This window comes from Rhipicephalus sanguineus, chromosome 3 (assembly GCF_013339695.2).
Source record: "Rhipicephalus sanguineus isolate Rsan-2018 chromosome 3, BIME_Rsan_1.4, whole genome shotgun sequence".
In the NCBI taxonomy this organism is placed as follows: Eukaryota; Metazoa; Arthropoda; class Arachnida; order Ixodida; family Ixodidae; genus Rhipicephalus; species Rhipicephalus sanguineus.
The window spans coordinates 198,046,392-198,064,907 of record NC_051178.1 but is presented as its reverse complement, the minus strand read 5'-3'; the positions used below and the strand labels follow the sequence as shown (position 1 = coordinate 198,064,907).

The following is an 18,516-nucleotide window of genomic DNA, read 5'->3' as shown; positions in this document are numbered from 1 at the left end:
CCATCCGCCATGGTGGTCTTGTGGTCATGGTGCTTGAGTGCTGACCCAAACGTCGCGGGATTGAATCCCGGCCGCGGTGGCCGCATTTCGAGGGAGCCAGAAGGCTAGATCCCCGTGCACTTAGATTTAGTTACACGGTAAAGAACCCCAGCTGGTCCAAATTTTCGTAGCCATCCACTACGGCGTCTATTATAATCATATTGTGGATTTCGGGCGTAAAACACCAACAATTATTATTATAACTGTAAACCAGTATGTAAACGTTATATACTGGCGACATTACCGTCATATATTTCCAGCCATGTTACCTATACGCGCTTTACATTAGTATAGCTGTGTAGAAGCTGATACACGGTCATTCTTGGGTCATGGTCATGACAAATAACACCGTTGTCAGGTGACCTATTCCGTAATTTAGGTTAAATTTTGCCTTTCGCGTACAGTTCAGGGAGACGTGCGTACATTGCTGGGCAGTATGTACCTTTTCCGATTCGAGCGGGGATGGTCGCGTTTTAGAACGTTCACTTTACCATAGAGCGCATGAAACACCAAACTCAAACACGTGCTCGTTATAAGATCTAGAGCTTACAAAAGTGCAATTTGTAGGATAAATTTGACACTTTCGCGGTCACGGCGCCATTCCATTCGACACTTAAGAATTGTTACCTTATGAATAATGCGATGTTCAAAGAATGGTCTGTTTTAATCTTTTACAATTGAGAATGGTCACGCAATTTATTTTTTTTTTGCTATACCGACCTCTAATTTTTTTCTCTAGCAGCTTCGGACGCATGTAGTCGTATTCTTGCAATATGATGTGTCCATGTGCGTCGAGTTGTCGATGAATACGTACGCCTTCGCACTGCCATTTGCTAGCTTCCTGGTTATCCCAGTTGATAGAGTGACCGCTCGAAAAGGCTTTGGTTGGTCTCGGGTTTGATCCCCTGACCAGGGCGACATTTTCAGCAACTAAAAAGCTTTCTTTCTTGTGGCTTCGTGCTACAGAAACGAGTGGTTCTCAATTTCCTCTTCGTAGTCGTATTCTGTCTGCATGTATAGTTTTCGGCCGGAATTCTCTGAAGAATATTAATCGTTCTGTCCTTCAGCGCTTTCGCGGAACGCACTTTGAAGCACACTGCGTAGGAGTCCGAATCGCACTTATCTTGAGCGGTCAGTCGGCTGCTTCAGCCACCGTTCTTTTATTTTTTTTTCAAAATTATGCAGAGACCGACGCCGTAACGACACCGAGCATAGTCGTACCGCATGCTAGGTCCTTGTCTTATAATTCAAGCATGAGCGGAAGCTTGTAGCCAACGCGAGGTAACAGCTGCGAACGGCGCCAGCGTCTAGAGCCGTGCGCTCTACCGCTCTAGACAAGTGTGATTCAGACCGTGACAATGGAGATTTCATTGTGTCAGAACCACCCTGTCCTCAGTGTGAATAAGCTCATTCATCCGTCTTAGAGATGGACTCGAATGCAGCAGGTTCCATCCCGGCCGCGGCGGTCGCATTTCAATGGAGGCGAAATGCTAAGGCCCGAGTACTGTGCAATGTTAGTGCGCAGTAAAGAAGAACAGATGGTCGAAATTTCCGGAGCCCTCCACATCGGCGTGCCTCATAATCATATCGAGATTTCGGCAAGTTAAACCCCAGATTTTATTATTATTATTATTATTATTATTATTATTATTATTATTATTATTATTATTATTATTATTATTATTATTATTATTATTATTATTATTATTATCCGTCTTAGAGATGGCAATATGGAAAGTGGGACGCCGAGAAACTAAATGAAAAGAAAGAAACTGTTGGGGATGCCCTCTCGGTAGAAAGGCTGGGATGTCCTTGACAAAGTGATGAAGGAAAAGGGACATTCCATTTAGGCAAGGCTAAGGAGGGTACAGGCGAACGCCTATGCTATCACGAGACATTAATGAAGTAATTTAACCGATTAAATTACTTGGACGTTGTCAGTCGATTGCGGCAAACCCCACGTCAGTATTGCGCTGTTTTGTGACTCATCAATGACGACTATTATTTTGTTGCGGAAAAGTCAAAATCCGAATTTTGAGGACAGTTCATGGTTTGTATTCCAATTTTGCAGTCTCCGATTGCGCTACATTTTTTTCAGGACATGGAACTGATTGGTTTCCTGATCAGCCTTTTCAAGGAGTACTATCCGTGGGCCCTAGGTGAGTGCGTTGCGTCACACTACGTCCATTACACGCGCGACGCCGGCACAATATATAACCGTAAACTCTGAAAGCTATACTGCAAGCGTTGCGCATGGCGCAAATTTACAGGGACACAAATCCTAAGGTCGTACGCTGTCTTTCCTTCCATGCCGTTTCACGCTTTCGCTCTTGCATCACGAGCACAAGTAATAGTAGCGCGTAGATGAAGACGGGTGAAATGTCCGTGAACTACGGCTAATAAAAACAGCGCACTTGAAACGGATACGAAGAAAGAGTAGACGCAACACAAGCTCTGATTTCAGTTGAAGACGAAAGGAGGCAGAGGCAGGGTGATCCACCAGACGCGCGCGCTTTCAACTGAAAACTTCAATGAAAGAGCGGGATCACACAATCTTTAACGACACACGTAGTTCTCTCTGAAACAAAGCTCATGAAAAGCAATCGTGGTCAGGGCTATCAAAATAAAGTGTCGCTGCCAGTAAAAAAAAATAATAAGAAGAACGACAACATGCTGCTCAGTAATCACGGAGTTTTATTATGAAAAGAAACTACCTTTTATTGAAGGGCTTGGCTGGCGCAACCTTATCATGTGCTTTGTATTTCGCAGACCTCATACATTTCCCGTGCGAATCTGTCTGGGTGGCAGGGCAAAATTCTCGCCATAGCTGCTTGCGAAACATAAATTATGCGCCCTGAGAAATACAAAGAGCAGGACCCGGTCGTGTCAGTCAACGATATGTAGCTCTTCAAGAAAGAGAAATTACTTTTGAAGATAATCAAATGTGGCGACTATCGTATCCGTTTTCAGTGCGCTAATTTTATTAGCCACGAACCTATACAAATAAGCATCGCTTCCTATCTTTACCCGTGGACGAGATTACAAATGGTACAGAAAGATCAGTAAAAAGCGTAAACGTGCTGTACCTTGAGTTTAAAAATGCTACATGGTATCAGTAATGTTAGCAATATTTCTTGGAAAGAATTAAATGTATGGTCGCCAGTGCAAATGTTGTGCCGGAGTGCTACTGTTTTGCATAAACGCGAATTTGCTGGGCAGATCCACTAAGTGGTTGCTACCACCGCCTGACAAGTTCAGGCTAAGCGATGTTGTGTAAATGAGATCCTTGGAGCAATGCCAAGAACGGCATTTCACTTTAGAAAGCCTAAGTTCAGTATACGCACACTTCCCATTAGAACATTTACCGGAGAACCGCAGCGCAGCCTGGTCAGCATAGTCGGCTTTGTATTGAGCGGTGTAGTTTAGCAGCACAGAATCTGTCATTATGAAACCGTGAAGCGCACGAAGACGGGAACAAGAAGACGACACACAGAGCGCTCTGTGTGTCGTAGGATATCTTCGTGCGCTTCACGGTTTCATAATTTCAATGTACCAACTAGCTCGGACCCAGCCTCTGATTCAGAATCTGTCATAGCATAGCATAGCATAGCATAGCATAGCATATATCTATAGCATAGCATAGCATAGCATAGCATAGCATCGGGAGATCTGTCACGTGCGCACATGTACAGACGACAGAGAAGAAATGACAAATATACATACATGTTGAAGGAGAAGCATAAAGTACCAGATGTAAAAGATTGTGGACAAGGGCTGTGTGAAAAGAAATAAAGAGGAGAGGGGAGGATTTCGAGCGTTTGACCCGTTTTGCGTTTTTAAAGCTCTCTCAAGCAGTAATAGAACGCCGTTAAGGAAGCGCGCACTTTTGTTAAAGAGTGACATTTTTATCCTACGCTCTCTGTTTGCAGGTTTCATCATGGTGTACGACATGCCCTGGCTGTTCAACAGTAAGCGTTTCACTTACGGCGCATAAATTAGAAGCCGCGGTAGCTTGAGATTCATGCTTGTCTCGTTAAACCACGTTGCAGCTGACTGGACTGGCATATCGCAGTGATACCAGTCCAGTAAAAAAAAAGAAAAAGAGGAACGAAAAAGATGAGCATGAGACGATCAATATTATCGCCTGAATATTATCGTATTGATCGTGAGTTGATCAATATTATCGTCTCACGATCAACTCATATCTCTTTCTTTCTTTTATACCCCCCCCCACCTTCTCTGTCTCTCTCTCTTGTGTTTCCCTTTTACTTTACACGTTTTCACGAGAGGTGCACTAGTTCTTGCGCATGCGCGGCGGTCGTCCAGGGAATTATTCGTGCGTAATAAACAAAGTTGCAAGTTGAGCGCCCTTCCCGTCACTCCTGTGCATGCCCCTTTCTTCGGTGTGTTATTCATCGACAGTTTTTCGGCTCTTAATTCTAGAAAGCTCTCTAGGTTTATTTTGTATTCCCTTTTTGAATCTTCTTTGTGAGGCGGAGTAAAACAACCTTACATTATTCAATCATCGACGACTGACCTTGCCCCTTGCAGTGTCTTTTTTTCTTTATCAGCTCTCCACTGGTTTCATCCTCCAGTAAAGAGCATGGAGTTAATTAACTTGTGCATACCTAAATAATGAAGCCATTTGATCGCGTTCTTATTTTTATACCTGTCTCACGTTTCTTCTTGCTGACGACTCGCAGCGGCTTGGAAAGTGGTCAAGTCCTGGCTTCCAGCCGAAGGCATCGACCGCATCAAGTTCGTCGACAGGAACACCATCACAAACTACGTGTCTCCCGAGAATCTGCCCGACTACATGGGCGGCACGGTATTAACTTTCTTAAGCGATACACACCACACCGCGTTCGATCAATTGACAAAGGAAAGCTGGCTTCGCGCGGAACTGCACGAAATGAATTAGTGTTACGGCTTTCACATCCCTTCTCCCGCGTTATTGCCTGCCCATGGGACGCTTGACAACAACTAATTAAGTAATTGTCGCGTCATATGAAACTGCATATGCCAATTACTTTCTGCTTGAACACAGATCACAGCCTTCGGTGTGTGCCTTCGGTTGCTTAGCAACACCCTCTGAGTCGTACGCATATCTCTGTGATCAGTGAAGTCGTAATTATTACAAAAAAATCAGACTGGGGCTTTCTTGCTGTCTTTGACTTAGATGAGGGTTCAATAGTATGTTTCTAACTGCTTTCAATCAATCAATCAATCAATCAATCAATCAATCAATCAATCAATCAATCAATCAATCAATCAATCAATCAATCAATCAATCAATCAATCAATCAATCAATCAATCAATCAATTTAGGATTACAGAACATGTTAATTACATGGCATGAAATATACAGATAAAGGTCCCAAAGTACTAGACTGGATGAATGAGCCGGTAAAGGAAAGAAAAAGTTTGCGCAGATCCCCGCACTGTGCCAGTCGGTGAAAACGAAGATTTCCTGAGCCAGTACGTGAAAATGGGGCATTACGACGGGAGAAGCGCTGCACATTTCTGTCACGGTCTTGTTCCCCAGCCACTATGGCGTGCCTTGCAGAGCAAATGAAAGTTGTACGCAGCGTGAAAATGTGTTCAGTCGCCGGATACGATGCGCTCGATCATTTAAGAACACAGCGCCACTGTAGGATGAGAGACGCGCAACGAAATACGGCGACGAAAGCGTACATTCCGAAACTTCTAACTTCGTCATCGTCTATAGAACGTGATCGCGATCACACTAGCTGCCTTTAAAAACTCCCTTGCAGTGTCTCTCAACCGACATCGTTCGCGCCCAGCTGTCGAGTCCAAAACAGAGCCCACACATTTATAGCACTACCATCAAAATCACTTCCGCATGGGGAGATACGATGCGCGGAGATGTTCATGCAGACGCATGCGTCACGTTGCGCAATTTCATTCCGACTCTACCAAAATTGATTGCTCATGGGTGATGTTACGTGGAGATCCACTCTATATCTCCGCATCGAGGGTCCGTATGAGTAGCCGCCTATTAGGTTCCTACGCCTACGCCCTCTTCGAACGACCGGCATATGGCTCTTCCGGGCGGAAGGAACTTGCTACGTTTAGCCAGTGACTAAACTGTAGCCAATGATGGCGCGCCGTTTATCTTCCATAGAAAGAAAGCAGGAAGTCAATTACATCGCGTACGTCTACGTTTCTTTCCTTTTGTCTGTACTTCATTTTCTGCTTTTTCTACATATGTGTTTTCGCTGGTTGGCATTTTGGTTTATGACGGGAGGCTGGTAGAGACTTATCTACATTACTCTAAGTGAACGGCACTGGCTGTTTACCGTCAGACGTCCGTCTAGTTTCTGCTTCTTTTTCAGTTTCCGCTAAGCCTATAAATACGGATATTCAGACCGCTGTTTTTCGAGTGGATAAGGGGTGGGGTTCTACGAACGAGCGGATTCCGACGAAGAGCCATTCCGACTAAGCGAGGACGTGAGAAAACCATTTCCGAGGGTCCAATACAATCAAACACAACCCCCTGTTTGCAGGTCGGCACTACAGAATAAATTGATTTCAAAAAGCTTTTAAACTGCGCGAAGAATACAGGACGAAAACAGGAACACATACATACACACACAAAAGTTTTCGTTCCTGTTTTCGTCCTGTCTTCTTCGCGCAGTTGAAAACCTTTTTGAAACCATGAACCGACTAGCCCAACAACATGCCTTGCTTCAGAATAAATGCAAACTCCTGTCAGGACGGTATATCTCGCGGACCACTCACGACAACATGGCGCGCAAGGAAAACTCGGGCTAGTACATTCTCTTTGGGAAAAAGAGAGGCTCTGAGTGGTGGCCTGATCTAGACGGTCTCTACATCTGAATCTACCATGCGGCTATCATGTTTACCTGATACTACAAGCTAATGCTGAGCTCTGAAACGGTATTCAAATGTCGTGAGCGACATTTTCTGCTGTAAATCTATCTCCACATAAGCGATTTCCGCCGAACGGATTTAGCGACCGAGTATCGGCAATTTTTTATGGCTCCTGTTTTAACAGTATTCAGAAACATTCTTTTCAGTGGTGCATTTAGAATGGCCTGTTATACTTCATTATTTGTTCATTCCTTCTGCAATGCATGGTTCTTGTTAAATGAAAAATGTGCATATCTCTTACGCCGACTCCATCTAAGGCCTTCGGTCCGAATCAGTATAAAAATGTTCTTGTTATCAGCGTCATACTTTTATGTCACAGCCTATTTCACTGCGACAGTGGTTGTAAATCTAAACCGAGTTTGCTGGGTTCATCCATTACTCCGGCATGCTAACGCTGTCAGGCCGTCTCTTTAGTCTGAACCGGCGCCATATAGCGAAAGAAGAGCTGACCTATAAACCTTCCAGCGCCGTTGGTAATCGAACTACTGCTTCCCTTTCGACAACATGAAATTCAGAGCCGGCCACGTCTAAAGAATCAATGTTCGAAATTTCTCGTGGGTGACGCGCTCTAAAGAGAACCTGAAAGTTTATGACGGCGTCTGTGCATGCTTTCGGTGGACCTACAAGGGGAATATTACAGAAGCCCTCCAGCAATAATGTAGTTGTTGAAGACGACAACGTTTCCAGCATCGCGAAGTAGCGGCGCATCTGCAGCAGAAACAAAAACATTAGCTCAAGTCGCAGACGACTCGAGCGGCAAAATCGCGACACGTGCTGCTCATGTTGCCAATAAAGCCCCTAGAATGCTTCCTGTTGTTTAAAAAAAAAACGAGAAAAGAAAAACAACCCACGACTCTCCGCGAAGTGAATTGAATCATGACGAGTGGGAGAAGCTCTGGGTATCGAATGGGTGAGTAACCGTACGTTACCCGAACGTTGCCCCATATAATATAAATTGAGTGACATAAGGTGACATAAAGCGACATAAAGAGTCGACGACAACGCTAGATCCTAAGGTCCATAACGTCTGCGTTGAAGTCACCGACTAGTATAAAGGGTTTGTGCTAGTAGTTGTTTTATATTGCTCTGTCACAATTATGATTAATGTTCGTCTATTGTAAACCTTTTTTTTTTATTCACATACACACATACAGGGTGTTTCAGCTAAAAAGCACCAAGTATTAAAAAATTAGGCATAGGCGCTACGCGTCTCCAATTAGCGCAGTATTGTTCTGAGCCATACAGAGCAGGTCAGAATATTTTTTTCAATCCGCGAAGCTCGGTAATTAACAAAGATTGCTTACTGAACTTTTTAAATAGTAACTCTAGAGAAAAATCTTCAATACGAAAGTTGTAGCGCTTGTTCAAAAACATCGAATTTTTCAATCAGTGATAAGATAACTCTCCTGCGTAATTTTTTTCCGGCCTTACGTAAAATCGCGCGAATTTAAAAAAAATACCACGTGACTGCCGCCTAACGCGCGGCGCTTTTAGTGCCCTCAAATGTAAATGCTAAGAATTATCAAAGGCTGCTCTGCGCACGAAGGTCGATTGAGCAGGCTATATCGGTGACTGCGATGGACGCTAAATGATGGTAGGGGCGTACCATCTAAAAAAATACGAAAGAGTGGCCGCCACGTGCAAGTGAATCTTTTATCTCGGTCCTTGATCACGCTTTCACCCTCGCCCCTTCCGATGTGTTTCTTCATTGATGCGCAAAGAAAAGAAAAAAAAATGCCTACGCTGCATCAAATGCTGCGTGCGGTCTCAGTGGCATTTGCTCCGTGACTGCCTCTTTTTCGTTGAAGAATTTTTTTTTTTTGTTGAAACGGTATGCTCCTTTTATTGGTTAGCATCCATCGCAGTCACCGACAGCCCGTTCAATCGACCTTCGTGCGCAGGGCAGCCTTTGATAATTCGTTCAACTTACATTTGAGGGCACTAAACGCGCCGCGCGTTAGGCGGCAGTCACGTGGTATTTTTTAAAATTCGCGCGATTTAAAGAAAGGCCGGAAAAAATTACGCAGGAGAGTTATCTTATCACTGATTGAAAAATTCGACGTTTCTGAACAAGCGCTACAACTTTTGTATTGAAAGTCTTTCTCTAGAGTCACTATTTAAAAAGTTCATTAAGCAATCTTTTTTATTTACCGAGCTTTTCAGATCGGAAAAAAAAAACATTCTGACGTGCTCTATATGGCTCAGAGCAATACTGCGCTACTCGGGGACGCGTAGCGCCTATGCTTAATTTTTTATTACTTGGTGCTTTTTAGCTGAAACACCCTGTATATGTTTCGACTATAGCAATGGTTTTCTACATACCGTGACAGCGGGCAGTCACGAGTCGACGACAAAGCTAGGCCCTAAGGTCCATGATATGTACGTTGAAGTCGCCGACTAGTATAAAGGGTTTGTGCTTGCAGGTGTTTTACATTGCTTCGTCACAATTATGATTGATATTAGTCTATTGTTAAACCAGATGTTTCGATTTTACACGGTACTCTGCCGTGCGCATGGACGTCGGACAAGCCTCGGCCTTAAGGTACTTCGCCCCTAAAAATATCTAGGGGGCTTGAGTGGACGAAGATGCGCATAACGAGTGTCATCTATGTTTGAAAGCGGGGATGGCCGGCAGGAAGCAGTCCTTCTTGTATAGACAGCGCTTCGAATGCTAGTCATGCTTTTAATTCTTCAGTCTTCGGCAGCTCGTGGCAATCTTTTTTCCGCTGCATCTTTATGTTCAGCAAGCGGAGGTGTCTGTGGAGAGTACATGTGAGAATTCATGATGGGTGCGACGACGTAAAGCTAACTGACAATGACGGTAGCAAGCATACCGAAGATTACCTTCACTTTTGACGTGCAACGCGTTTACGGTCGATCAGCGTGTAACGAAAACGTGTAATACTATTGTCGCTTACATACTTGCAACCACACATACCCACGCGCCTAATTCTGGCATGGCTGTGTACAGGAGGCAAGCGACTGTCAGCCACGCATTGCTCGCTTGCAGGACTGGCGCCGTTGTCGCGCAACTCATGACGCAATTGGAGCTAAATTTAGCCTCTCACTCGCCTTTCAGGCAGGCAGTAGTTTTGTCGATCAGAGTCCGAGAGAGCTCACTCCGCCGTATCATTGGGTATAATCCGTCAAACTCAATCCTGCGCTCGCGGGGAGTCATACAGCTTACAACTGTGCCCATAGTTGCGCAATATTTCACGCTTGCTCGGCTTTGGTGGTCCGGCGTTCTACGCCTAAACGGTCCAATGTGGCATGAAGGGACTCGGACGGCAACAAAGAGGGATTTACCATCTTTGACCACGGCGAGTTCATTACGAATTGTGAGCGAGCATGATTGCAAAATGAAGCTGTATAGGACTCTAAATAGTTGTATTACTAGTCAAGCGTGTAAGCTTTGTAATCAGTGGATAAATGCAACTTGCGTATTCGCTAGTTTCGTCAATTCTGCACGCTAGCGCCTTTATGAACTCCGGATCACGCACCCCTATGCGGCTGCACCCGAAATAGTACAGCCTACACCAAAATTCGAAAATTCAAACGCAAGAAAAAAGGAGATAAAAGGAGTTAAAACACAACGTTTCGCTTGGGTATTTGCAGATATGTCGGTAAATGTGCCTTGGTCGGCGTCTGCTCAAAGTTCTTGCCAGTATATTTAGTGACCTTGAGAGTGCTGACCAGAACTGACCCGATCGACAAAATTACAACATTCTTTTGGCCCTATGACGTCACGTAGTAAAGCCATTGGTAAAGCACTCACTGTGCTAGAATGCTGAAGCGGTGCGCTCAGGACTACGCCACTACGCGAGCAACGCCTACTGACAACACCTGGCTTGAGGTAGTCCTTGTACGGCATGCGCAGTTACACACGATTTGTGTTCAAACGCGACCTGCCTCAAAGAACGTGGTATCGATAAACGCTACCCCATGCAATCTGGAACGTGCCGCTTCATCGTTTTAGACTACTGTGCTGACCTCTGTACGTGAACTTAGCAGGCGAATAAGCCGAACACTAATAGGAAGGAACCGCACGTCACAGCCTATTGGAGCACGGTCACACGCACGCAAAGGAAGCAAAAAAGTAAGAGCACAGGCACGTGGTCTCGCCGCCGTTTAATGTTGCTCTAAAGTTTAGCGCGTGGCTATAGTCGTGCGTTGTCGAGGTGTGGCAATGGTGGCGTCCCTATAGCTACCAGCCGTATTTAGATATACCACAAACCAAGCAACGGACGGCGCGCTTTTGCACAATTCAACGCGAAATGTGCACACTTGGAGAGCCGAAGCTGGGAAATAATGACGTCAGGGGAGGTTGCCTTGCGCAAACCGATTATCTGACGCCGGGTTTCTGCTTAAACTTCTTTTCTTTCTTTTTCCTGTGCCCAAAAACTTGCGGTAACAGCAATCAGTGAGAGCTGTAGAACAAACGGATGATCATTTTTTTTCCCCTGAAGGCGCGGACGCATTATATTCCGAAGCAAGAAAAAAAAAAAAGAAGACCTGGCGTAGTCGTCATCTTTCTCTTCTTTGTTTTGACTCTCACGTTCCGACGCCATGCGCGCGCAACTAAAGCCGACATCTTGGGAGTTGGAATGAGAATCGGTAAGTGACCCAGAGCCGCGCCAAGGCGTTGCTCGATTGCTGGGATTACTCATGCGCTCGCGGTACGCTGCCGTATAAGCCTGGCGATCGTGGTTACGTCTGCGAGCTCGTCGTTATACGAGCATGCCGTAACGATTTCTAGCTTCTTTGGTGTGCTTTCTTGCGCGATGTTGGTTGTCGCTGGTAACATCGCCCTTGACGGTGCTTCGCCGTTACGACCCCGTGACTTGCTTCTGTAATTTCCAAAGCTATGGCTCGAAAGCAAGGTGTTAACATTACTGAACGTGCATCTGAACGGTAAGCACGCTTTTCTTGCTGCGATATATTCCGTGGAATATTCTGAAGGTATGAAAACCTTGCTATGAACTTTGTGATGATGTTATCTTGCTCTCTCGGGTACCTAAACTATTATAAGTTCTTAAAGAATGAAGATTATCTTCCTTGTTACAGTGTAACATTGAGCTGTTTACAGAAATGTGGTGTCGGTGGGTGAGTTAATGTCGCAACTTACATTTTATTTCTCTTTTTTACCTTTCTACAGCAAAAGCTTCCCTTCCGGGAGTACACATGGGACGATGTAGACTTCATTATCAACGTTGCCAGTCCTGAAGTGAGTCATTACTTAGTTTTCTTATTCTCGAAGGAAAGCATGCAGCGCTTAACCTTGCAGTGTCCGGCTTACCTGACACATCGCGCCGCGCCGCACTTTAAAATATTTGGATTCTGCGCTGGTGAATATGGATTGTATGTGTTTCTGTCCATTAGCACGACGGTGTATCAAGATTTTGAACTAACAATGTCGTTCCCAACAACTTTGTACTGCACGTTACCCGGTTAAGTTTGAAGTATAATGTGTTATAGATAAATCGGAATTACATTCACTCATCACTATTGAGGAGAGTTCGACGAGTAGGTTACTGGAAACATGAAGTGCTCGCTTTGCTTTAATCCCGCGAAGAAGGAAAGCCAAGTGTGTGTGCGTCAGCCAAACAATAAAAAAAGCGGTTGCTATTCGTCGTGGTACCGCCATCGTGTTCATTTTGCTCCTAGATGCATTTGAATGAATGTCGAGTAAAAACGACTGTACTTGCAACTGTATCAACTGGCTCGGTTATAGGCAGGCAGAAAAAAAAGAGGATAGCAGCTGTCGGCAGGAAGTTTGTGGTAAACTATGCGTGGAAGTAATGCATGTTTCGTGCTGAAAGGCTTGAGTATAAGGATGTAGCGGATCACGGCGCGTGGAGGTGTAGAATGCAATGAAAATGTTTTTACGTTTGAAAGCCTCAATATTGTGAAGTTCTCGCATGGAATGGGAACGTGTTAAGTTCGATTCGAAAGAAGAGCTGTTTGAATGAACGTGAAAATGCCACGCGATGCCATACTGTTTCAGCAGAGACAACGCGTGTTTCGACATCGGAATGTCTGAATAGACCGCACTACATAAAAGCAAGCAACTGACGACAGGAACGAAATAAACCTGCACGAATCTTGTTTCATTCTAGGCCACAGATCGGTATTTTGCTTTCGCGTCTGGCACACCGAAGTTACAGCGAAGAATGCCAAGTCTTACTACGAGCCACAAACTCGTAGGAATCCGCTAATCATCGTGGGTTGGCAACCATTCGTAGTAACTGATCGATTTAACGGAAGGAAAAGCGGGCGGTGCCGGTCGGCATGCTGCAAAGGGAATAGAAAGCTCAACTTACACTGAGTACAGTAATGGTACGCGTACGTCGCGTCATTTATCGCCGCGTATGTGATACAGACTTGTCTATATTCGAAGCGAGTTTGATAACGCGAGGCCGAGGATTCTCGGCTGCGTGTTGCAGGTCGCGCTGCACACATCACTGCGAAAATGCGCTACGCGGGCATGTGTAACCGATCTATTTTTAGTATCAGTTGACTACAAGATCTGACTTTATAGAGCGTAATATCACACGTCATAGTATGTACTGTCGCCGACCATAAGACCGACGAAATGTACGTCTGTAGAGATGCATTGTTCGCACTTCAGCTAGGACTGTCAATACTGATTCACTGCCTATAGTATGCGGAGAAATGATCGTAGGTACGCGCGATGCGTATCACCGTTCGTTCAATTGAAGATTCCTTGAGACGTTCGCATGATTATCGATCACAGTTGTAGACATGACGAAAATTCCTGCCTTTGTTCATTGACAGGATTCTTGCCCCTTCATATAAAGGTAGCCTTTGTTGAGATAACCTGCGCATCTTCTGCTATAACGCAAATCATGACATGCCCTTTCTTGTCGCTGTTGTGGTGTTGCTTCGAAGGACCGTTCGTGTTGCCGGTCTCACCGATGTAGAGAGATTCAGCCCAACATGTATCACGGGCGACACTGGTAGCACTGACTGTGTCATGCGTTTCTTCACATTTTCCCGATCGCTTACTTTCTCAGCTTGGTGCTTTGTTGTGGGCTTTTGGCTCCATTGCGTCCTTTTAGAGCATTCCGATACTTTGGCAATGTGCTGCGCATGGGAGACAACAGCACATCCGCGTGCACGTAATGTAACTCTATTTTTTATTCTTTAGATGCACCTTCTCAATTATTGCCGCTTTTTAAAACCCTGCTAAAGGAACCCCAGAAGAAAGTGCAGCGAGTACTCATTACCTCAGCTGGTCACGTTCTATCTTTAATATTTTGGCCTGATTCTATGCACAGCACAATTACAGCGCGTATTCACACTAGCTAGTTTATTAAAAAAAACAAAAAAAAAAAACGAGTGATGTCACGAAGAGGGCGCATTAATTTAAACACTTTGTGTCTACCTCTCTTATTGTGTATATTTCGCGTAAGTAGCGAAAGAAAGACTGTCCAGAACACTGTACCTCATGATGTTCAGAAATTAGATTCATCGCGTTCGGATAATTTTGAAAATTAGATTGTATAGTAAACCGAGAAAAGGAATGTTTCCACGTTGCACGAGGACTGTAATTTCTGACTTTTTCAGTCGAATAAACGCAGGTGCCCGTCGTGTTTCCCGCTCCTTCTCTTGTTTGTGTTCGTGCCTTGAACGCGGCAGGTTCAGCCAGCCGACGTTGAGCCGCATCTCAGCCGCGCATCGCTGGTGCAGGTGATTCGTGAGCGGATCCCGCGGACGCCAGCCATCGAGGAGTTCTACCGGAGTCAGTTCGGCATGTTCACGGTGCGCAGCAGCGCCGACACCGACGACCACGCAGCGCTCATCAAAGTCGAGTGCGTATATACTGCCCACCATCATCACGCTTATTCCGGAACGCTCGAAACGTCTTTCTTTCTTTTTTTAATACACACAGTGTTTTAGAGAGCAAGCAGACACGGCAGTCATACATCACCACTGAAATTTGCATGCAGAGTGAGTGAAAAGTCTTTCGAGACCTGCGAATTCTAACGTTGAAACAATACTGTTTTTAAACAGTTGTTTAAAGAGCGGAGTTAGGCCAACGCAGGTTTGTGGACGATAATGGCGGCCGAGGTCCTCTGCTGGCTGCGTTGCATTCCAGGAACTGTTTACCACTTCCCCACTTTCCGGAAAGCCAGGGGCGTGCTTTTCGCAAAGGCAGGCCATTGTGGGAAGCCCGTCATCGCTGCTTCATCTTCAATTTTTCGTCAGTTTTGAAGCATATTGTCTTTTAGACTCTATCACCGTGAGGGTGGCGGAGGGGGTGGGGGTGGGGGTGGTGGCACGGCGATGAGTCCTCCCTACTCTTATGGTCAACTCTGCACGCGCCTATGGGTCCAATCAAATACACAGTGCATCAAACAGCGCCCATGTCGCCCGTGTCGCCCATTTTGTCCTTGGCCTGGCCTGCGCTGCGCAACTCGCCCTATTTGCTGTGATTATAATCCGTGTTGTTTTTTGCTGTCGAGCACTTAGTCCCGCTCAACATTTATAAGAGCCATCGGGAATATTGAATAGTAGTGGCGTCCTTAATACACATGTTCCATGGCGTGTTGCACACGTGCGAAACAGGTTCTGCCTTCTCGCTATGGAATTCACAGGGAGCACAGCACAGGTTATGGTTTTTCCAGTTTTCGATCGTCATTCATGATGTTTGTGCTAGCTTACAGCGCACTTCCACGAGCAGTGAATGCTAAATTTATAGCGAAGGTGCCTGCGCTACATGGAAGAACATGCTACCCCACGTGCAGTGCTACTAAGTAAATTGGAATTCATATGCGGAAGTAGGTCCTACTTGTACAATTTTATGCTACCTAGCCTTCTACCAAGCATTTGTGAAGCTTCAACAGCGCTAAAGACCTTGTCGCATAAAACAACCATTTGCGGATGGTACCACTGCAGAAAGAGGAATTTTTAGGTCGCTACGGACGCACTTTAGGGACTTGAGTTTCAATTATTTCAAACAGCGTATATACGAAGTGCACGTGTATTATTTTAATGCTGACCGTGTTTAACGTGTAATCACAAGACCTTGTTCAACTGCATATGTAAACTAGTCCATGTGAATAACGTATGCGGGCGCGGTAGCTGCGCTATATTCCGATCAATGATGCCTATAGTGATAGCTTGAACTTTGTTTCACGCGGCTGATTATACACAGTCCATCTGTTCATTTTTTTTCATCTCTGCTCAGAGGATTATAGTTGAATTTGTCGATTGTTGATGAACAGTGATCTTGCACACTGCTTGCGCTGTCGGAAGAATCTTCAGAATTCTGTAATTCTGAAGGAGCTTCAGAATCACAGAAGTGGATGGCCGGATGATGTTGGAGCGGTCAAACTGAATCCGAATGTTGGAGAGTTGAGAGTGTGAAGTGGTTCTCCTTTCGTATTTTTGTCTACTTGTTACCGTCCATTAAATGTTTTTTTTTTGGCAGTAGGAACTGCAATTACGCTAATCGGCTTTTCACATACAAAACGACTTATTTCGAAGAAAGCTCGGTGAAACGCCAATATTTAAAGGACAAATCGCTGTAGCGAATTCCACACAGAGAATGCTAAATTGCATGCGAGCTCAATCTGAATGAGATTACCATGTTAACATATGAAGAAGTAATTCCTGCTTACGGTCAGAACATATCTTTATTTGACAATGTAACCAGAGTCCTTCTTGAAAGCCTTATTGCGCCAGTGGGGAGCCTGCGAGATTCACAGCAGTAAGACTGGAAAGACGACGAGCCAAATATCTCGGCTAGTTTTTCTAAGGAGCTTACGTTCTGACGTGTTGATCCGTTGGCAGAAAATTCTATAGAGCGTCGGAATAAGGGATGGACGAACGGCGTGAAGTCGACAAATATTGCAGGCAGTGCAGATCAAAACATTTCCGGATGGAAGAATTCTTGATGGAACATTTCTATGACATTAGTCATATGAAGTGGTTACGCAGTTCCCTTGCAGAAGCCTAGTAGTTTCACCGATCTTTGAAACGTCTATCACGAGATCGCAACCGTCGAAACGTTTGCACGCTTCTTTGTCTGATATGTACGAGCAAATAGTCTAACAGAAGTGTTGATTCGATAGTTGCTGACAGGCTGGAAACGTTTTCTCTGGCATGCGGGCGTGGATTGGCTCACAACAGCGTGCGTGACGGCCGTATCTACGTATGCGCAAGAGTAATAAATTGTAACAAAGTTCATTTTGTTTCCATAACAGGCCCTGCATGAATGCGCTCCAAAATCGATAGATTTTACGGGTACGTTTGTGAAACGCGATAATTATATTTTCATTGTAATGAGGATTGTCACATTGGGAACCGAATGTGTTGGAAGCCATCTAAACTGGCGTTGTTGAAGATGTATTAGTTAACAACTTTGTGTCGGTTGAATCGCATTATAATGGTTGTGATCACGTTTACTACCACTAGCCTTTTCTCCTTTGTATAATATTATACGGCTTGGTGCTAAATATAATGGTTCATTTCTAGCCCTTTCTGGTCAAGCTGGCCCTTCGTGAACGTTTTCTGCTGTGAGTGTTGGATCAGTTTCTAGGAAAGTGCGACCGATGCGATCATTGAATTTGTGAATAAAAGGCCGACCACTTCAGTAAAAAGCAGCTTTGTTATTTAGGTACTTTTTACCACGACTTTGAACAGCGATCGTCGCCGACGATAGGCGAACGCGAGTGCTTCGTTATAAATTGCTGCAAGGAAATAAGCCTTAACGCGATCGTATACAGACTCGGCAGGCCCGCTCATAAGTATGACACGAAGAAAAGACATCTTGTTGTGTATAGCCGCATTCACGGTTTAGTGTATATAGCTTTCCTTTCTGATCGAGAGTTCGAAGGAAGCGCTCCTATAAAAAAGAGCCATCCATCAAACGCGATCAGGGATACAATTTCCTTGTCCACCATATCGTCATACGTCTGTACGATAACACATATCACTATGCCGAAGCAACGCTTGCGTTGTTTAGAGTGAACTCGCAAAGCCGGTTGTAGTAAAGACGATAAATAGACAAGGAAAATTATGCAAATAGTTAGTGTGGAGTTGCTCAGGAGGTCTGTGCCTGCTCGGCAAGGGAATTATTTGGCTTTCATTGACATGACCGAGTGGCAATGGGCGTATTCGTTATCGTTTACCAAAATACGTGAATCACATTTCAGACAGACTATCATACAATCACCTGAACGTTTTCCGACGCGGAAATGCGTGCGGGCAGCAATAGTATGCTGTCGATTGCTGGAAGCAATGTCATTACTTCTCTGAGAAAGAAAACATTTCTTTTCACACCTCTGTTCCGGTACAAAACGGATGTTTCTTTTTAAAATTATTTTATGATACTGACCGTCAAAGCTTTGCGTTGTCAACACCGACTGCGTGGTAAGCCAACACAGAGCATGGTTTTATTTCGCTTGCTACCTTCGAGACCAATATCGCATTGTATTTGACCAAACTCATTCTACCGAAATTTACTTTCGTGGACTCCGCGAGAAGGGTGCAATTTTTTTGCAAGTTCTTGCTGTACATACATATGTACATCTATAG

General features: G+C 44.8%; 1 protein-coding gene across 1 annotated transcript in view; it reads left to right on the top strand.

The window, feature by feature from the left end:
- LOC119388022 (motile sperm domain-containing protein 2) overlaps positions 1 to 18,516 on the top strand; it is a 54,524-nt gene that overhangs the window by 22,309 nt on the left and 13,699 nt on the right. The window contains exons 5-9 of the mRNA XM_037655628.2: positions 2,138 to 2,198; positions 3,969 to 4,007; positions 4,743 to 4,867; positions 12,110 to 12,178; positions 14,665 to 14,786. Of these exons, the coding sequence (XP_037511556.1) occupies positions 2,138 to 2,198; positions 3,969 to 4,007; positions 4,743 to 4,867; positions 12,110 to 12,178; positions 14,665 to 14,786 (416 nt within the window). The remainder of the gene's footprint in view (positions 1 to 2,137; positions 2,199 to 3,968; positions 4,008 to 4,742; positions 4,868 to 12,109; positions 12,179 to 14,664; positions 14,787 to 18,516) is intronic.